The following is a 22651-nucleotide window of genomic DNA, read 5'->3' as shown; positions in this document are numbered from 1 at the left end:
GTTGGTTTGCCTCGTAATTTCAGTTCTTTGATATGCTCAAGAAAAAAAGCTTTAATTTTACAGATGACCCAGGCTTTTCTCCTTGTTAAAATGGGAATGACAGTCTCTTGAGGTTTTCCACATCTTCTTCAGAAGCAGAGCTCTGACTACCTCTATTAAAGTTAGTTGATTTTCTGTTACTCTGTTAAGTCAGTATCATTTCCATCACTGCACATATTAAAACTAGTAATTTTTTTACTTTGTCTCTTCCATTAGACTTTAACCCCACAAAAACATATACTACATTGCTTTATTGTTGTAATCCATTATACCTAGCACCATAATTGTACATACAGTACTCAAAACTAATACATATGACAGGTATTCATATTTTCAAAAACGAAAAACATTAACCCAACATACAGAAAATACATTAAAAACATCCATGGAAATATTAAGGAACAGAGGGGGCAAGAGCACAAAGGCAAACTGGGAAATTGTATTGTGAACCATCAGTTAGGTTTTAATTTATAACCTGCCTGGAGACTCTGTCTACAGTGTTGACTGAGTTCAAAACATAACGCACAAATAAGAAAAGTATACCCCAAACCACTCTTCTTTAATTAAGCTCTAAGAAAAACTCAAATAAATGAAATAGTAAAACATTGATCAATAATTCCTTATTGTTTATTCTCCTCTTACAAAAAGACACTTGGGACAAATAAATATAAAATGGCATATATCATATTTAGCAATGGGCAAATACACATTTTCTTGGTATTCTCCACAAGAATAAACTAATAAATTTTTCAGAGGCATACTCGTGCTATCCATTTCTTACCCTCTAAAAAAAAAAAAAGGCAATTATTTTAATTCCCTGTAATTTTTAACAATGAATCTCAAAATAAGTAATCTAGGACTATTCAGGGACCAAGACATCTGAATTAACAAGTTAAAAAAAAATGTGTCTGTACACACACACACACACACACACACACACACACGATGTTGCCCAGAAACTCCAACTAATGAAGAGTCTTACATGTTTTTCATTTCATATAGTTTGCATGAATAGTCTGTTCTGTTCAAATCTGAATGACAAATAATATAAAACAGAAAGCAAGCTGAGCACAATGTGTGTGTGTGTGTATGTGTGTGTGTGTGTGTGTGTGTGTATGTACTTTTCTGTCCTAAGAGAAAACATTAAATACAGGTATATTTAATACACAGTGAACATACCATGTGTTTTCTTAAAGCCAACAAAATCCTGATTTCCTATAGCTTGGAGGTGATACAGAAGGCAGAAGACAAATACCAAATTTAGATAATAAAATATACCCTGCCTATTGGCTCCAGCAATACACCAGAGTTTGAGCAATGACGGATATCTAAGTGTATATGTTTTGTTAAAATTTGTCATCAGGCAAATACCTGAAGAGTTTTGCTAATACTTTAAATCAAATATTCTTACTTAATGATTTATCCATCAAATGGAAATACGTACAACATATTTCAAATCAGAAAAGGGGTGAATTTTCCCCCTGCCCTTCAAAAAATTATTTTAAAAAATCCACTTCAAATAATTTATTTGGTGCTTTTTAATCACTTTTCACTTTATGAAGACCATTTTTCTAGAAAGGCAGACAAGAATATAAAATGACTAAGGGGTTATTATCAAAATAATCAAATGGAATTGAAATTTACTTCTGTGTACTTTCTGTACTCCCTGTCTTGTGCTAATTAATTACATTTTACTTCATCCCCTGTAATGTTACAAATATGCACCTTAATATAGAAAAACTGGTTTTTATATTTTAAAACCCCCTCCTCCTCCTCACCTATCTTCCCAAATATTTTAAGCAGAAAATCAATCTTGTTGCTTTAAGGATTGATGTAATATTTGCTAAAAACAACCCCTAATAAACCCTTTAGACTTTTTCGAACCAGCACCAAATTTAAGGGGTTTATTCACTCTGAGGTTGCATGGAAGATGGAAATTAAAAATATCAGTATAAGTAGAACCACATTTAAGAAAAAGCACCTAAAGATGGAGGACAGATAACTCCTACCTATCAGTGGTAAACCATATTCATGTTTCTATGTATATAATAAGTTCTCCAAAAATCTAGGTATTTTTGGTTCTGGTACTAAGTCTAAATTTTTTTTTTTTTTTTTTAATTTCAAAGCCAATTTAAAACAGGGGGGAAATACATTTTCAAATTTTGGGGGTGAAGTTTACTACACTATGAGACTAATTTTGTATGTGGCAGTTGCAACTCCAGAGGTGTGAATAAATATCAGAAAGCCCAAAGTGGAGAGCCAGTTCATCAACATGCACGATCAGGAATCCTATGAAAGTCACAAGGCATTGGGATTCGGTGATTTACATTAACCTCCTCATGGTAGAAAGGTAGTGTTTAATGATGAATGCAGACTGTGCTCACTGCTCATGAGACACACACAACACTATTGCTGAGGTCCCACTTTGTGATAATTTAGAAATCATCCAAATTTAATTCCAGAAAATGTAAATCTGGAATATGAATGTGAAGACAGACAGTACAAATAGCAGTTGAGTGAAACCTGCCTGTAACGATCTTTATTTTTTTTTTCCTTTAAGGCTACAGAAAATCTGTACATAAACAAGGCAATTAATTATCATAATAAAAATAACCCCTTACAAATAGCCAAGGTGTCCAGTCAGATTCCACAGGGAGTATATGTTGTATCACATTCTATTCCACTTGTGTACTTTTCTGTGAGTCTGCTGGGTTAGGATCGATTCTTTCTGGAAATATTAGCTTCTCACAGACTGCTTCCTTTATTGGTAAATACTGGGATATTTCATTAGGTTCCGTGAAGAGGGAAGGTGGAACATGCTAGGAAATACATAAGTCATATTAGCATATTCAGTTATTATACTGACATTTCTTGAAAATGTTTTGATTCAAGCATTCATAAAGCATGGGAATTTTAAAATCAGGTGCAATATATGCATATGTGCTCCTAAAAATAATAAGTATTTCTTGTTACTGAATCATTCAACTTTGTTACTGAATGATTTCATCAAAGATCACAGGGTTATATAATTTATAATGTTCCCACAAATGTAGCGAGAATTTAATATATTAATCCAACCCTATGTACCCGCTGCTTTTCTAACTTGAAAACACTAGTCTTCCGTTAGAGCCCAGCATGTAGTCTACAATAGAATCTAAGTAACTTTTTTATTCCAAGTATATTCTATACACAGACAGAAATAAGTACTAAGGATAAAAAAAAGAAAATCAAGTTCATCGGAAGGTATCAATTTTTAAGCAACCCATTAGAGAATCCTAAGTTCTAAGGAAGGCTTCACAGGTCCCAGGGGAGTAAAAAATAAGGAAAAATGATGCCAAAACAAACAAATCATGGTATAGAATCACCACATCTTAGGAAGAGAAAAGGAGACTGTGTAGAAAGAAATAAAGTGGCAGGGTGGTAAATGGAAAGAACATCCATCACCAGCCAGTTATGTGACTCAGAGTAAGTCACACCTCTGGGTTTCAATTTCTCCAGAACAAAATGTGAAAATTAGATTAGATGAGGCTTAAGTACCTAGCAGCTCTAAATGTTCTTGTATTTGAGGTAAGGTCAGAAAAGTTATGCTCCAGTAGAATTTATCCTATAGAGCCCCCCTAGGTGAATGAATGGGTTTGGGGATATAAACTTGGGTGGTTGGGGTTAGGGGTATACACTACTTAAATTAAAATGAAACATTAAAATTCAACGTCTAAAAACTGATATTTAAGTATTTACCATCAAATTAGAAATTTTGCTTTCTCGTGATGTATATTCTCGTAACATGTAGGTCTTGTCAGCCTGTATTTAAAAATAAACAAGTTTCAACAAATTTAATTATACTGATTTACAAAATCCTTTCTATCAAATAGACTGCCTACATTTTAGAACAGGTTGTCAAAACAGCATGCAGTCTAATGAGAACATCTTGTTCTACACTGAGATAACTCCTATTTAATCCACGTTGAGAACTCTGGATTATTATTTCCAATTTCTATACATTATAATAACGATACACATATGTAAACAGATTTAATAATTACCATGTAAGAGAAATATAGCAAAGATTTTACTTTGAAAGAATGTGTATATAAATGAAATATGCAAGAGATTTTTAAATTACTTCAAGTTTGAAACATCTTTCCCTTAAGCCATCTTATCATTTACCTACATAATTGTGCTACTTTTATGTTGCAAAACCATGCTTTAAAATTTTTTTCTTTCCTATTCCACAAAGCTCTTATCAAATAGCTTATTTAAAATCACCTTTTTTGTACTTCAGTTTTTCCCATTTATTTTTGGTTAGGTTTTATAACAGCAATTTACTATAATTTACGTCTTGAAACACTTTTCAATAAAAGAAAAACCACAAAACTATACGCCTTTAAGGTTTCACTCTCTTGTATTGATAAAAACAGATTAATAGTCACTGTAGGAAAAAAAATCAAATAATATAAGAAAAAGTATAAATCATCAGTGATCACAGCATATAGGTAGCACTACCTTTAATACTTAGAAAACTCTACAGAGAATCTCATGTAACTAAACTCATACTTGCTTTTTTTTGTTTTTTTTTTGTTTTTTTTTTGAGACGGAGTCTCGCTCTGTCCCCCTGGCTGGAGGGCAGTGGCTCGATCTCGGCTCACTGCAAGCTCCACCTCCTGGGTTCACGCCATTCTCCTGCCTCAGCCTCCCGAGTAGCTGGGACTACAGGCGCCCGCAACCGCGCCCGGCTAATTTTTTGTATTTTTAGTAGAGACGGAGTTTCACCGTGGTCTCGATCTCCTGACCTTGTGATCCGCCTGCCTCGGCCTCCCAAAGTGCTGGGATTACAGGCGTGAGCCACCGCGCCTGGCCTCCACACTTGCTTTTTAAAGTTCAACACTGAAATGAGTATCTTTCAGAATTACTTAAATATCAATCTCTGCAACCAATTTTAATAATTACGTATTTTTATACCATGTGGATATAAACAATTTAATCAATGGCCATTTAATGGGCATTAAGTTCCTACTTTCCTTCCTTTCTGCTATTATAAACAACATTACTGTGAATATTCATGTACAGACAACTCTGAGTAATTGTCCAATTAATATTTGTAGATTATTATATAAAAGAATCCTTTTAGGATAAATTTCTAAAATTCAGTGTTGTTTAATTAAAAGAGCATTTTTAACATTTAGGCCAGGTGCGGTGGCTCATGCCTGTAATCCCAGCACTTTGGGAGGCCGAGGCAGGTGGATCACTTGAGGTCAAGAGTTCAAGATCAGCCTGGTCAACATGGCAAAACCCCATCACTCCACTAAAAATTAAAAAAAAAATTGCCAGATGTGGTGGTGGGCGCCCGTAATCCCAGCTACTAGGGAGGCTGAGACACGAGAATTAGTTGAACCCAGGAAGCAGAGGTTGCAGTGAGCCAAGATTGCACCACTGCATTCCAGCCTGGGCGACAGAGCAAGACTCCATCTTAAATAAATAAATAAATAACAGATTTCCCTTTCTGGGGGACAAAAATATAGTCTATGTTTAGTACTTTGTCACCACTTTTAAAAAGAAAAACGTCTATCACTGTCACCATGTTATTTCAAGAAAAAAAAAACCATCCCTAAGTGAAGGGTTTAGAAAACACCAATGCAATCCTATCCTACTAGGTTCAAATTCCAGTTCTGCCACCTACTAACTGTAAAACTTATGTATGTTTCTTTTTTTTAATGTTCTTTGAGACAGGGTCTTGCTCTGTCACTGTAGCCTCAACCTCACCAGCTCAAGCGATCCTTCCACCTCAGCCTCCCAAGTAGCAGCTAGGACTACAAATCCGTGCCACCATGCATGGCTAATTGTTTATTTTTTGTAGAGACGGAGGTCTTGCTATGTTGCCCAGGCTGGTCTCAAAGTCCTGGGCTCAAATGATCCTCTCACCACAGCCTCCCAAAGTGTTAGGATTATAGGCATGAGCCACCACACCCGGCTCACCTAAGCTATTTAATCCTTCTGTGCCTTAGTTACATCAGGATAAAACAGAGATAATATCAATATTATTGATAATAAAACAGAGATAATATAATAAAACAGAGATAATATCAATATTATTGATAATAAAACAGATAATATAATAAAACAGAGATAATATTGATTTCATAGGGTTGTTATTAGACTTAACTATTACTATGACTACAGTAACTAACACTGGCGGTCTCTTCTCTAATTCCTCATTCTACATAATCGCGAATTTTATGTTAAAGATTCATTCAGAAATTAAGCCCTCCTCCTCTTTTTTTAAACACTTAAAAAAAAAAAAAAAAAACCCCTGCATGTTAACAGCTCTTTCAGATGGAACATAGGGATTTCAAACTTTAAAACAACTATCAAAATAATTATATAATACAAATTTCAGGAGGCCATATGATTGGCCTGATTAAAATATATATATATATCTATAAACACATTTTTTTTTAGATGAAGTTTTACTCTTCTTGCCCAGGCTGGAGAGCAATGGCGCCATCTTGGCTCACTACAATCTCTGCCTCCCAGGTTCAAACGATTCTACTGCCTCACCTTCCCGAGTAGCTGGGATTACAGGCACTTGCCACCATGCCTGGCTAATTTTTTGTACTTTTAGTAGAGATGGGGTTTCACCACGTTGGCCAGGTTGTCCTCAAACTCCTGATCTCAGGTGATCTACCCACCTCGGCCTCCCAAAGTGCTGGGATTACAGGCATGAGCTACAGTGCCCGGCCTTGGCCTGATTAAAATATTAATGTACTTCCTGTATACTAATGTACATTAGAACATTATACAAACAACATATACTGTAAACAAAGGTAAGAGTTAAAGGACAGTTTTCTTAAACATGGATTAAGTACTTATAAAATTTTTTCAAAAGACCCCTCCCCAACTAGGGACTGTCTTTTAGAAAACATTTTGAGTCACCAGAACCTTTGTAAAAGAAAATGTAATGTTTTCATAATAGCCTGCAGTGAACAGTGAATGTGAAACACTCAGACTTAACAGTTAGAAAGACTGCCATATAATACAGATTGTTTAATTTCAAATTCTCAGATTGACAATGAAACAACACAAACAAGCCCAGTATCAATTAGTATATTCATTAAACAAGAATAAATACCTCATGGTAAAGTCTCGTGTCATTCATTCTGATAAGCACCCCATCAATTCTCAAGAAAAACCGCAACAGCAGGAAAAAGCTAGAAGGCATTACTCTCTGGAAAAAAAAAAAGGTACATTAATATTTTAATAAAAATTAAATATTTTATTACTTTACTGAAAGAAAAAATTTGAAAAAAAAAACCCAAAACACTGGAATAAGGCTGAATTCACAGTTTATAAAAATCTCTCAACTAGAAGCTCTTTGTCCTAGCTCCAACTAGCCTCAAAACCTTGTGCAAACTATTTAACATCATGGTTTCGGTTTCCTAAAATATTTTTTCTGGTAGGGGGAGATATTGAGGTTTAAAAGACTTAAAAACATACCCAAGTAATGTAAACATTATAATGTTTATTTTAAAAAATGACAGGTACTGATAGTAAATGTCAACACCAATAAAACCAAAATGAAAGAACAACCTAGTTCTTTGTCACTACTCACTTACTCACTTTACATAAAACAAAGCAACAGACCTTACACAGAATGCTCTAATTCAGTTCAACCAATAGGCACTACTTCATATTGCTAAATACCTGGTTTATCAGAACACTATAACGCATCTTAACATCTTTCATCTGTGGCACATCTACAAATTCCTCTGCTTTCCAAGTATAACTACTAAAGATAGGCAGAGTCAGTGGAGAAAGTATAAAGGTGGGTCCTGGTGGCAGGGAGGGAGTGGTTGAATGGAATGTGAGGTATTTGGGTCTTTAAAATGAAAATGTTTAGCCGGCATGGTGGCTCACACCTATAATTACAGCAGTTTGGAAGGTTGAGGTGGAAAGATCACTTGAGCCCAGGAGTTCAAGACCAGCCTGGGCAACAGTGTCAGATCTCATCTCTACAAAAAATATAAAAAATTAGCAAAGCATAGTGGCACAAGCCTGTAGTCCTAGCTACATGGAAGGCTAAGCTGGGAGGATGGCTTGAGCCTGGGAGGTCAAGGCTGCAGTGAGCCACGATCGTGCCACTGCACTCCAGGCTGGGCAACAGAGGAAGACCTTGTCTCAAAATTAATTAATTAATTAATTAAGGTGAATATGCTTGGCCATTTGCTAAATAAATATCTATTATCTACTAACACCAAGTTCTTACGATAGCAAGTCGTGTATTTATATAAATGAAAAAACAGAATCCCAATGCTCAAAAAGGTTATCAGCCAGGGAAACTGTCAAACAGATGTGGTAGCTGCTATAATAGAGGTATGCACAAGCCTCGATAAGCATTTGAAAAAGAAGTATGTAAGTGTGCTAAAGAACATCAGATAAGACAAAGCTTGAACTGACCACAGAAAGAACAGTTGGAGGTGGGATGGAGAATTTCAGAAAGGGGAACTGCCTGTACAAAAAGTACTGAGGCATGAAATAGTAACATATACTCAGGGAACTGCCTATAATCTTATATATAGGCACGGGGCTACATTAATGATAAAGAAGAAATAACAGTAACCCAGTAATGATACTGACTTAACCACCTGGAGAGTCACCATCCACAGGCCAAATTCTTTTTGCCTTAGGACCATTACACACCCTCTTCCCTTACCTGGAGTATTCTCCTGACTAATGTTCCCTTGTCCTTCAGAATTCAGTACACATGTCATTTCCACAGAGGGGCCTTTCTTACCATTCCATATCACAGTAGATTTCTCTTGGTATTCTCTCTCATAGTAGTCCACTATATATTAACAGATTTGTAACTATCTTCATTTATGTTTCTACTTGACTGTAGGCTCCATGATGGTGGAAATATCTGCTTTGTTTATCACCACATCTCTATTGCTTAGAAAAGTACCTAGCACACAGCAGGTGCTCATTAACCATTTTCTGGATAAAACTGAGGCTAGAAGGTATTAATATCTTTGCTAGAGAAAAGGCTCTGAGCCAAACTGTATTCTGACGGGGTTATCGGCAACAGACTTAAAAACAAGACTTTTGGTAAAGGAAAGCTGTAGAAATAACCTGACTTATGACAACTTGATGTCCCAACAAATTGGGAAGCACATCATTATTATTTGACATTACTACACAGTGGTATGTGTAATTTATGGAAAGACTGACTTGCAACATTTCTTCAAATTTCAAAATTAGTTACTAACAGTCACACTGGACACAACACAGGCAGTAAACCGAAGTATCATTTTAGCATGGCACAGCGGAGAGAGTAGGAATTAGGAGACCAGAGCTCTAGTGCCAATACAATAGCATATTTTAGGGCAGTAGTTCTTCCTAGGGGACGTTTGGGAATTTGTGAGGGTATTTTTTGTTGTCACATCAATAAGCAACCAATATCGACCGTTAGTGAATAAGGACCAGAACAACAGATCTGGGATGCACAGGACAATCCTATACAACAAAGTCCAATCCTGCATTCCACAAAACTTGCAATATCTTACCAGACATTCACAGAGGTGAAAAAGCCTACTTATAATGATCTGACTTTAGACCCTAATTCCATTTTACATAGATAATAAAAAAAAAATCACCTAATTATCCAGGAAGGCAACTATTTTCCAAATCAAGGAAAGATTATACTTTGTTTTACTTAGAACTTCTCTAAGAGTTGTTCACCATTTTGGAAAATTGTATTAGAGTCACTGATTGATACCTTACATCTCTGTCAGCCTACATTTTTTGCTGTCATATTTATGGTGACTCGGTATGCAAATATAAGTACCTGACTGCTTCATTATATCTTTGGTGCAGTCATATTATGCATTTAAGTATTAAAATATATTTTATTCTAAACCAATTTCCTTTAATTTTATAATTAAAATACGTTGAATGCTGCAAAGTAGGTGGATTAAATAACCTACAAATTTCACTACAGGGTAGTAATATCTGTAAACTAATACTTCAGCTTAAAGTAGTTGGTAAAAAAAATGCTCTTCAGTTTCAGACTTACTATGTACTCTTGTACACACACATGTATACACATATCCTCTCGAGCAACTCCATCCACAAAACCACATGTGCTTCCCAAATACCGACCCACTTACAGCCATGATATATATACCCTTTTGAAAACAAATGCACACCCAGATATGCCAACTCATAATGAACATTTAGCATAGTAAGTTCAGAAGGTGGGTAGACAAGTGGAAAGATACAAGACTAGATGAGAGAATAAATCTAAAGAGAGAATAAATCTAAACCAAAAAAAAGTAAATTTAGAGTTATAAGTGAGCAAAGGAGGAAAGCATATGAAAACACCCATCTAATGCTAGAATAATGATATATATTAGATGATACAAAGAAAACTTTGCAATTAGTTTCATGACCTTAAGCTATCTTTTTGGGCCTTGTCTATAAAATATAGAGGCTACATAAAATGATTCTCTAACAATTCATTACAATTTCAAAATCCTTTGATTCTACCAAAAAAATTGACTTTTATTTTTAGATAAGTAAAAATAAAATAAAAATTTTTACTTATCTAAAAACAAAATTATTTTGTCTCCCAAGCTGGGGTACAGTGGCACCATCATAGCTCACTGCAGCCTTGACCTCCTGGGCTCAAGCAATCCTCCTGCCTCTGCCTCCCAAGTAGATAAAATTTGACTTTAAAGCTGCTTTTGTATTATTTTCATTCTTTAAATCACAGCATCCACAATCACTATGCCCCAAGAACAATGTTTGATGTCAGGGTCTGTCTTTGACAGATCTCATGACAAATGCTATAATCAAGAGGTTTTTAAAAAGGAGAATAGAAAAGAGATATTTAACTCTGTGTAAGGGAGATGTGAAGGGCCTTGCAGAAAAGGTGATATTTTAGCTGAGTCTTAAAGGAGGAGGCATTTAGTAAAAAGTTTCAGTTGAGTTTTTTCTGGAAAGTATTAGAAACCCAATTATTATCTAGTAGTAAACAAATATGAATAACCATACTTATTATTTCTGTTTTCTACTTCTTTTTTTTTTGAGATGGAGTCTTGCTCTGTTGCCCAGACTGGAGTGCAGTGGTATGATCTTGGCTCACTGCAAGCTCCGCCTCCCGGGTTCAAGCCATTCTCCTGCCTCAGCCTCCCCAGTAGCTGGGACTACATGCGCCCACCACCGTGCTGAAAATTGAAGTGGTATCTGAATGATGCACTGAAATCATAACACATGGGTCATTTTAAAAAATGACATCCACCTTGCTGTCTGCAGATCCTATCAACATCATTTTTAATCCAAAATGTGAAAATTAAGCCACAGTCTTCATTTAAGTTAAATAATAAACAAATAAACTAAGCAGGTCTATTAAAAATGCTTTGCTAAAATAAAGCCTTAAGAATACACTAATATTTTGTGAATTTTATAATGGATATTCAATAAGATATATGCTAGATCTAAGTGAAATTGTACATGACATCATGTTAAGGCTCAGGGTCATTCTTTTTTTTTGTTTGAGGCAGAGTCTCGCTCTGTCACCCAGGCTGGAGTGCAGTGGTGCAATCTCAGCTCACTGCAAGCTCCACCTCCCGGGTTCAGGCTATTCTCCTGTGTCAGCCTCCCAAGTAGCTGGGACTACAGGAGCCCGCCACCATGCCCGGCTAATTTTTTATATTTTTAGTAGAGACGGGGTTTCACCGTGTTAGCCAAGATGGTCTTGATCTCCTGACCTCGTGATGCGCCCGCCTCGCCCTCCCAAAGTGCTGGGATTACAGGCATGAGCTACTGTGCCCAGCCAGGCTCAGTGTTATTCAAAGTGAGTCATATTTTTGTACGATGTTAAGAATGCAAGAAAAATATTAATTTTAAACAAAAATAATAATACTCACAATCTTCACACTCAGGCTTGAAACTCCATGATCATGAAGTTCATCCTCAAAAAGGAGAACTTCTTCAAAAAACTTAATCTGTTCTCTGGCTTTCAATTTTTCTGTATCTATATGATCTGTTGTAGGTACAACCTGAAAGAAAAAATTTTAAGGAGGAGCACATTAAAAAAAAAAGTTGAGTAGCTACAGAGACACAGGAAAGTAGTTTTCTTTTTTGTTTTGTTTTTTGTTTTTTCAATCAGTCTTTTCTGCATAGCCAGAGCACACAGTTCTAAATTTGGGTGTCATCTGTAGATATAAAAGATCAGAATATGGCTTGATTCTGAAAAACTGAAGATATTACAGATGTCCAATACTATAGCTTCACAAAAAAAAGAGTTAAAATTTATCATTTTTAATGCAAATCATATTAAAATCAACTTCTGTTGTGACTATGAGAAAATTAATCACCTAAAAATCAGTCAGTGTGATGAACTACTACTATCATAGAAGGTCATAGAACTTTTGTGCTGTGAAAGTCACTTTTAGGACATTCATATGGAACTTAAAAAATATTTTTTCATTAGAATGTTAGATATTTGCTCAGCCTAACTCCCCAAAACCTACAGCAAAATAAAGTGCTTTAAATAATGAGGTGAACAAGAACTTGTAGAGAAATTCTGAGGGAAACTCCTAGCATTGCAAAGATGCTTTGAATGAAGTTGGCAATTTTTCAATGTATTATTTTGTAGCTCTAAGACATGCACACACATAATCCAACAAAAACATCAACAATCCTAAGGCAGATAATATCAGCAGCTCATTAAACTCAAGTGTCTCCTGAGCAGCACCCAAGTATGAATTGTGATACCATTTTCTACCACATCTAATTTCACTACGAAATGCTCAGCTGTTTTATTCTTTCACAGGTTTACCATCAACAACCACGACAATGCTTGTCAAACCATAGATATTTAGTAAATGCGGCTTTACTTAACAGTCATGATTAGGTCATTTGTTTGACTCATGGACAAAATTAGCAGATGGAGACTAATTTGAGATAACTAGATAAGAATCAGAAGAAAATTACAAAGGATGTTTACAACACTGCACAGATTTTGGGAGGAAATCTAAGGGAACATTAAGTGATCTAGGGGGAAAAGATGCCATGAAAAGGAAGTGGCAATTTGTATATGATTTCCAGGAAGTAAAAAAAGGTCCATAATTCTTCCATGGTCACTTAGAGATAACACTTAGCCCTAAGCAGTTTTAGTTCCAACTGTGTACGGAGCAGGTATAAGGCCACTCCTGAGGTGAAAATTGGGAGGGGGAGGGAGTTGGAGTGTAGGGGCAGGGCATATAATCAGTCCCCTGCATCACAGGTGTAAGTTTATGATCTCATTAAACAAAAGTTGGTCTGCCAACAAGGACTGCCTAAGGTTACACAACTTTAGTGTTAAATACACACACTTGTAAATTCCATCCTTTTCATTTGATTTTAGTTCAAAGGAACACATTTTTAAATCCTCCTTATAGATACTCCTAAATCCCCCCAAAATAATCATTATCTGAATTTTCTCATTAGTATATTGCTTCATTAATGTTTCACGTATGCCTTCAGTAAGTGATTGATCAAAACGAGTCTGTCAGTTTTTCCATTTATGTACTTGTTCTTATAAAATGTTTGAAAGAGAAAGTCAAAAAACGAAGCATGAGTTAGGGATATCATATTTAACTTATTTATGCTAATGTTTCCATTTGCAAGGCTAAATATGTCTAAAACTTCATACTTTTCAGCTCTCTCTCTTCCTCAACTCCACATATCTCCTCTCTGAACCCAGGCATCTAAAAAAATAACAACAACAAAATAATAACCAGCTAAATATAAAACATATGGGCTGGGCGCAGTGGCTCATGCCTGTAATCCCAGCACTTTGGGAGGCAAGGCAGCAGGATCACTTGAGGTCAGGGGTTTGAGACCAGCCTAGCCAATATGGTGAAATCTCGTCTTTACTAAAAGTACAAAAATTAGCTGAACGTGGTGGCAGACACCTGTAATCCTAGCTACTCAGGAGGCTGAGGCAGGAGAATCACTTGAACCCGTGGGACAGAGGTTGCAGTGAGCTGAGATTATACCATTGCACTCCAGCCTGGGCGACAAGAGGGAAACTCTACCTCAAAAAAAAAAAAAAAAAAGCAACAGTATTGGCAGAATAAGTATCTAGGCAAACCCTCTTGCTGAAGACAATTTAAAAAGCTGACTGAAAAAAAACAAAAACTTCCTAAAATCATCCAATGGCCAAGGCAGTATGGAGTTACTGGGCTGAGATCTGGAAAAAGACTGGAGCCCAGAAAAGTAAGTCTGTACTTGGCTGGCTTTTGCCCTGAGGCATAGCACTGGCTAATCCAGAGAAGAAGCTGGGCTCTGCTAGCTTTTGGTGCCATCGCTGCTCAGTGTTCACTAAGGGCAAGGACCCTGGAGAATTTCCTGCTTCCTCCCAAATCGGAGATGACACGCTAAAGAGCTATAGTAATTCCAGAGCATTTTTTTTTTGAGACAGAGTCTTACTCTGTTGCCCAGGCTGGAATGCAGTGGCACCATTTCAGTTCACTGCAACTTCTGGCTTCTGGGTTCAACCAATTCTTGTGCCTCAGCCTCCCAAGTAGCAAGGATTACAGGCACATGCCATCACACTTGGCTAATTTTTTTGTGTTTTCAGTAGAGACAGGGTTTTGCCATGTTGACCAGGCTGGTCTTGAACTCCTGACTTCAGGTGTTCCGCCTGCCTCGGCCTTCCAAAGTGTTCAGATTCAGGTGTGAGCCACCGTGCCCAGCCTCAGAGCTTCTTATCTGCAGGCCCAGTACACCTCAAACTCTGGTTCTAGACCAAGGCAGGCAAACTAACACCTGTAGGTCAAATCTGCCCTGTTACCTATTTTTATGGGCTGCAAGCTAATAATGGCTAAATAATTGGAGAAAAAAAATCAAAAGAAAAATATTTCATGACACATAAAAATTCAAATTTCACTGTGCATAAAGTTTTATTAAAGCATAGCCATGCCCATTCATTTATATATTGTCTATGAGTGATATAGACTATGATAGCACAGCTGAGTTGCTGCAACAGAGACCCTAAGGCCCACAAAGCCTAAAATATTTACGTCTGACTCTTTCCAGAAGAAGTTTGCAGAGCTCTGTCCTTGACTATGAATATTCTCAAGCACCTGTCAGAACTAAACAAAAATCCTCTCTGAAGAAAAACATCATCATCCTAGAACTGAAACAAAAATAAAGAGGCAAATTAGAAGCCTAGATGTCATAACCCAGAACCAACTGAAATAAAAGATACCAGGGATTCCAGAAATAATTGAAATTATTAGGCCTTAGTCCATTTGGGCTGCTATTTAATATAATAATATACCATAGATAATACATCTACTTTTATTCTTGGTATTGCAATATTAACTTAGGTTCCCTAATACTTTATATACTATATTATCATAGTAACAGCTGCGATTTATTGAGATCTTACTGTAAAACACACACTGTTTCGAGATAGGGTGTTGCTCTGTCACCCAGGTTGGAGTGCAGTGGCACAATCACAGCTCACTGCAGCCTCGCCTTCCTAGGCTCAAGTGATTCTCCCACCTCAGCCTCCTGAGTAGCTGGGACTACAGACATGTGCCACCAGACCCGGCTAATTTTTCTATATTTTGTAGAGATGGGGTTTCACCATGTTCCCCAGGCTGGTCTCAAACTCCTGAGCTCAAGTGATCCATCTCAGCCTTCCAAAGTGCTGGGACTAGAGGCATCAGCCACCACACCCAGCCTACATACATAATTTTATTTCCTACTTCACAACTAGTATTACCCTAGCTTAACAAAGTGACTGAAACAAGGCTTAGTAAGACTAAATTACTTTTCCAAGCTGGCAAATGATGATGCTGGGATTTTGAACCCAGATCTGTGTTCTGCCACAGCCTGAGCTTATTATCACCAGTGAGTGGGTAATCACATTGACATTTATCAGCAACACTTCAGAACAAATCACATTATAGGCTGAAGTATCAATAGGAGAGTACTGAACAAATGCTTTTTGCCTTCTACTACTCTCACACTCCCTGTTTCTACAGCTATAGTTCTCACAGCTAATGCTGCTTCATAACCTTCAGGAGACTTTTCCTAAGTCAGTCCACAAAGTAAGTCATCATCATTATTGTATGGGTTTAAAACAAGTTCCCATTTCCTCACTCCTGGCAATGAAACATCAAATGCTCTCAACAAAGTTTTTCAATCAGAAGAGAGGAAGGAGGAGAACACTAATCTATGAAGTAGTATAAGAGACTGAAATAACCTTGCTCTCCCATTAGACTGTAAAGGAGGAATTTTTGTCTGCTCTGCTGTATGCAAGGCTCCTAAGATTAGTACCTAGCATAGAGCAAGAGCTCAAGAAATATCTGTTAAATGAATGAATGAGTTTTTTCCTGGAAGCACAGAAAAATAGTTAAAGCTTGGAATGTAGTAATGGCAGAAACTGAAGATAAGAATCATTAAGTTCCTGCTATGAACTTTTATCTTCATGAGACTCTAAAAATTTCTGCAGAGAAAAGGGGCCCAGACAAACACTATCTTCTTAACATTTCTGCCTAAGCATCAACATATGATATCAGGTTTCCTTGTTTTGAGATGGAGTCTCACTCTGAAGCCCAGGTTGGAGCACAGTGGCGCGATCTTGGCTCACTGCAACTCTGCCTCCTGGGTTCAAGCAATTCTCCTGCCTCAGCCTCCCGAGTCTCCAACTCCTGACCTCAGGTGATCTGCCTGCCTCAGCCTCCCAAAGTGCTGGGATTACAGGTGTGAGCCACTGCGCCTGGATGACACAGGGTTTCCAATAGCTACTTTTAATATAAATATTTCAGGTTACACTAAAATAAATTCATTCTATGTAATAGTCTGTGATATTTAGAGACATTCAATCTAAACCAAATTTGCTTTATTTTATTTATTGTTTTTTGAAACGGAGCCTTTCCCTGTTGTCCAGGCTGAAGTGCAGTGGTGTGATCTCAGATCACTGCAACCTCCACCTCCTGGGTTCAAGCGATTCTCCTGCCTCAGCCTCCAAAGTAGCTGGGATCACAGGCACACACCACCATGCCCGGCTAACTTTTCCATTTTTAGTAGAGGTGGAGTCTCACTATGTTGGCCAAGCTGGTCTCGAACTCCTGACCTCAAGTAATCTGCCCGTCTTGGCCTCCCAAAGTCCTGGGATTACAGGCATGAGCCACTGCGCCCGGCCCAAATTTACTTCATTTTAGTCATACTATAAGATTTCAAAATACAGCTAATTTCACAATATAAGACCTACCAATTCCATCTTCCTAGTGTTATTTACCATGAATCAATCTCTCTCTCTTTTTTTTTTTTTGAAATGGGAGTCTCACTCTGTCACCCAGGCTGGAGTGCAATGGTGCGATCTTGGCTCACTGCAACCTCCGCCTCCCGGGTTCAAGCAATTCTCCTGCCTCAGCCTCCCGATTAGCTGGGACTACAGGTGCACTCCACCATGCCAGGCTAATTTTTGTATTTTTAGTAGAGACAGGGTTTCACCATGTTGGCCAGGCTGGTGTTGAACTCCTGACCTCATGATCTACCCACCTCGGCCTCCTAAAGTGCTGGGATTACAGGTGTGAGCCACAGAACCTGGCCAAATCTCTTCTTTTTTTGAGACAGAGTCTCATTCTGTCGCCCAGGTTGGAGTGCAGTGGCGCAATCTCAGCTCACTGCAACCTCCACCTCCCGGGTTCAAGCAATTCTCCTCCTTTAGCTTCCTGAGTAGCTGTTACTACAGGCATGCGCCACCACACCCAGCTAATTTTTGTATTTTTAATAGAGAAGGGATTTCACCATGTTGGTCAGGCTAGTCTCAAACTCCTGACCTCATGATCTGCCTTCCTCGGCCTCTCAAAGTGCTGGGATTACAGGTGTGAGCCACTGTGTCTGGCCTGAATCTCTTTGCAAGCAGGGCTTACACAGATAGGACTTAATACTAATACAGAGCTTTAGAATTTATTGAGAGCTTCTCATAAATTATTTCACATCAAAACTCTGCTGTGAGGTAGATATTTCTGTTTACCCAATTTATTGATAAAACTGAGACTCAAGTAACTTACCTAAAGTCATTTCAGGTTCATATTCAGGGCAGGCAGGGCATAAACCTACTTTGTCTAATCAGAAGTTCTTTTTGCCCATATATTTGTTCATCTATAAACTTGTAAGCTACTAGCTAGCAAGTTCTGTCTAAATCACGTAATACATTACCAAGGCCTGAAACACATTTTAGTGTTTCTTGATAGTGATAATGATAACAATATGGCAGTCTGCCGTTGCCACCAACTACAGTTTTAAAAATAAATTTTTCCATTAAGGCCATCTTTTATTTTCTGCTGATAAGTCAACAAGCAAAACCCCCTCACATTACGTTCTGAGGGATGCCACAACAGAAAACAAGGACGATAAAAGTAGTTGCAAAAAATAACCTGTTACTAGAAAGTTCTAATGCTCAGACTGTCCAAAACAATTAATGACTCATAAAAGAAAAAAGTAAGATTTACCTTTAACTTAAGAGATTCTCCAAGTAAGGTTCCCTTATAATCTGTTGTATAGGTCCAATCGTATGGTTTAATAACCTCTTTGGAGTGTTCACCCTCCGTCCTCAAATACCAAAATGAGAAGGATCAGATTCAGTGATGCAGAATAGAGATTATCTGTATTTATATATCACATCCAATTATATTCTACAATAACATAAAATATCCTACTAAATATATACACTTGTTATAATTCACCAGTACAAGGTTTTTCTTACAGTTTTTCTACATTTATTGTTCTTTAACTTGTCATGTACTGATGTAGTCTTTTCAATTAGTCTGTACACTGCCTGAGGACACGGTTTAAAGGTTTATACTTCTTTGTATCATCTAAGGTACTTAGTACATATTAGGCACAAAGTAAGTAATTGCTGATTTGACTATCAAAGAAAAACATGCTGTCTTAATTTCAATGCTTCTCAAATAGGATATTTATTAAGCATATCATAAGTAAACATTTTTCTTGAAAAACAGGAACATTAAATATAGCCTACTGCCTCTTCAATAAGGAATGCTGAAGAATTGAAAAAGTACATAGCTCAGCTCAGTTGTAATTCACTTTAATAAGAATTCAAGTAGTGGGGTAATTAACTTCCATTTTTATGTCTCAGAAAAATGAATTCTAGAATGATACAACTCTCTTGTTTAATAATACCAGTTCTTCATTCTAACGACACACACGTATCATTACTGAATATTTTTTCAAGTCTTTCTCTTTTGTTTAACCTAATTATCTTTTTTGTTTAACCTAATTGACCAGATTCTCACCTGCTTTCTTGCCACTCTTCAGCACAGGCCACTTTAAGCATTCCTTGGTAGTTGTTTACACATCTTAATGCATCTGTAGCATTGAACTCAATTCCAAAGCCAGAGCCATGCTGGATTCTTAAAACGTTGTCTCCAAACATCATTTCAGGGAGAGATGGCATATGTAATTCATCGGCTAATCTATACATAACCAAAAGTCATGTGAGATAATTTTATATCACTGTTGGCATTTTTGTTTCTTTTCCAACCCAGAGAATTCTTCCTACATTGCTGAATGAGTTACACAGCATATGATTTAATCAATATGATATATTTGCAAGGTCTACAAAATGCTTTCATCATCCATTCTTTTCATTATCATATCTTATGGCACTGTACTAGGTAGTGGGCTAAATAAGATAATATATAAACACAGATATAATAGCTTATTATATTACTATAATATATAGTACACAGATATTACTAAAATATATATCATGAAGGTATGAAGAAAAGATAGCAAAGCAAATAAAGATACTGTCCCTTGTAGGAAAATAATTTTTCCACTAAAATTTTCAATTGTTATAAGTTTCAAAAAGTGGTGATGAAAAAAGCAAAAGCACCTAATACTGATGAGGGAACCCAGCACTTGCCTATACAGACTTTCAGAAGGATTGTGTCAATTTACATTTCACCCTGGTGCAACAATCAAGCAAAAAATAACAGGAATTTAATAAAATCTACACACTTTGACCCAAAGTATCAGTTTTAGGATATCTGTACTAAAGAACAATTCCAAGTACAGAAAAAAACTATACACATTAATACTTACAATGGCTTTACTTATAATCGTGAAAAAGAAATACTCTGAATGTTTCATTATAAAGCAATAAATGATTATGCAAACCAAAGTATATCCATATGATGAAATATTACGGAACCATTACAAATGTTTAAAGAGAGAATATAATAATATGGAAAAATGCTTATGATAAAATAGTATGATCAAAATGCGTACGATAAACAAGACCTATGGCCACGCAAGGCAAGGATTAAGTCATGCCCGACAAACCATAAAATCTCATTAAATGGTTTTTTATGTGCAATGGTATAATGTGCCTTACTTTCCAACCTGACTGGTGTAGCATCACAAGACAGACAGTAGGCCCCCTTTTCTTAAGCATTCCTTTCTACTGACTTCAAGTCTTTAAACAAAGCTTAACACTGTTTTTTGTTTGTTTGTTTTTGAGACAAGATCTTACTCTGTCACCCCAGGTTGGAGTGCAGTGGCAAGATCTCGGCTCACTGCAACCTCCGCCTCCCAGGTTCAAGTGATTCTCCTGCCTCAGCCTCCCTCGTAGCTGGGATTACAGGCATCCGCCACCATGCTCAGCTAAGTTTTGTATTTCTAGTAGAGACTATTTTGGATAATCTTGAACTCCTGACCTCAGGTGATCCGCCCGCCGCAGCCTCCCAAAGTGCTGTATACACATTGTATATTTTTTACATCTATATGTGTATTTCTGTGTGCACATATCAGTGATCTAACTTTTTGAGGTGCAGGTCTTCAGGATGATACCTAACAATGTTACCTTTCATCATAATTTTAAGTAAAATTTATTCTTTGTTATTAGGAGATAGAAAATATTAAATACTTAAAAGATTAGATACAATAAACTGTAATTGGAATATATATTACATAAGATTCCATATAAGTTTTAACTTGAATAATGCATACCAAATGTGAAATAATACGTGAGTCTGTGGGTTCTACCCAATACATCTGGAAAAATCTGGCAGTCCTATAAAATATTCCACTCATATATGTAAAAGAATCACTGTTACTAATTTACAGTCCTTCAATGTTCTAAATATAGAGTTTCTTAAACACAGGCCAAAATGCCCTATTTCTTTTTTCTTTTTTTTTGAGATGGAGTCTTGCTCTTTTGCCCAGGCTGGAGTGCAATGGCATGATCTCGGCTCACTGCAACCTCTGCCTCCCAGATTCAAGTAATCCTCCTGTCTCAGTCCCTCTAGTAGCTGGGATTACAGGCACGTGTCACCACGCCCGGCTAATTTTTGTATTTTTAGTAGAGACAGGGTTTCATCATGTTGGCCAGACTGGTCTCAAACTCCTGACCTCAGGTGATCCACCTGCCTTGGCCTCCCAAAATGTTGGGATTACAGGCGTGAGCCACCGTGCCAGGACTGAAAATGCCCTATTTCTAACATCAAGTTTCCCTCTTAAAAACAGGTATAACCAGTTATAAGGAGAGAAGACAGGAAGCTCCTCTGGTTTTAAGGTACCTTAAATATTCATTAAAGGGAGTTTCTTTAATCCAATATTTTACCCAATCAATTTATTTAGCACCTTAGCGGTTTTTACAATCTATGGTAATGCATCACAGAAAAATTTAGGATTGGTGAGGGTAAGTCTTCCTTTTGTCATATAAAAAAGGCAGCTTTTTTTTTTTTTTCAGTGGAGGGGACGGAGTCTCACTCTATCATCCAAGCTGGAGTGCAGTGGCATGATCTCAGCTCACTGCAACCTCTACTTCCCAAGTTCAAGTGATTCTCATGCCTCAGCCTCTGGAGTAGCTGGGAGTACAGGCCTGCACCACCACTCCCAGATAATTTTTTTTGTATTTCTAGTAGAGGCGGGGTTACACCATGTTGCCCAGGCAGGTCTTGAACTCCCGACCTCAGGTGATCCGCCCGCCGCGGCTCCCAAAGTGCTGGGATTACAGGCTTGAGTCGCCGCGGCCAGCCTCAGGCAAATTTATTTTTTAAATAATACATAAGGAGATTATAGATACGGAATTTTATTCCCTTAAAACTCTCCATGCATACAGTCATCTCTGGAGAATCTGTAAGTAAATTACATGCAGGCCCCAGTTTGAAGCTGACTGCTTTATATATAACTATATATTGTATTATGTTGGTGCAAAAGTAATTGCGGTTTTTAATTGCAAAACCGCAATTACTTTTGCACCGATCAGCAATTTCTCACAGAAAGTTATACGGGGAGGAGGCCAGGCACAGTGGCTCATGCCTGTAATCCCAGCACTTTGGGAGGCCAAGGGCAGGTGGACCATCTGAGGTCGGGAGCTCAAGACTACCCTGACCAACATGGTGAAACCCCATCTCTACTAAAAATACAAAATTAGCCGGGCATGGTGATACATGCCTGTAATCCCAGCTACTTGGGAGGCTGGGCAGGAGAATCGCCTGAACCCAAGAGGCGGAGGCTGCAGTGAGCCGAGATGGCACCACTGCACTCCAGCCTGGGCAACAAGAGCGAAACTCCTCTCAAAAAA

General features: G+C 37.3%; 1 protein-coding gene across 1 annotated transcript in view; it reads right to left on the bottom strand.

Annotated features, from left to right (window-relative positions):
* Positions 1 to 644: 644 nt before the first annotated feature.
* The window catches only part of TIPRL (TOR signaling pathway regulator), a 24561-nt gene continuing 2554 nt past the window's right edge, over positions 645 to 22651 (bottom strand). Inside the window, exons 2-7 of the mRNA XM_011979927.1 lie at positions 19356 to 19535; positions 18552 to 18651; positions 11961 to 12092; positions 7166 to 7261; positions 3778 to 3840; positions 645 to 2858 (exon numbers count right to left, since the gene is read on the bottom strand). Of these exons, the coding sequence (XP_011835317.1) occupies positions 2715 to 2858; positions 3778 to 3840; positions 7166 to 7261; positions 11961 to 12092; positions 18552 to 18651; positions 19356 to 19535 (715 nt within the window). The 3' untranslated portion in view covers positions 645 to 2714. The remainder of the gene's footprint in view (positions 2859 to 3777; positions 3841 to 7165; positions 7262 to 11960; positions 12093 to 18551; positions 18652 to 19355; positions 19536 to 22651) is intronic.

This window comes from Mandrillus leucophaeus, unplaced genomic scaffold (assembly GCF_000951045.1).
Source record: "Mandrillus leucophaeus isolate KB7577 unplaced genomic scaffold, Mleu.le_1.0 Scaffold207, whole genome shotgun sequence".
Classification (NCBI taxonomy): Eukaryota; Metazoa; Chordata; class Mammalia; order Primates; family Cercopithecidae; genus Mandrillus; species Mandrillus leucophaeus.
The sequence above is the reverse complement of the archived record's forward strand: the minus strand, read 5'-3'. Positions and strand labels throughout refer to the sequence as shown.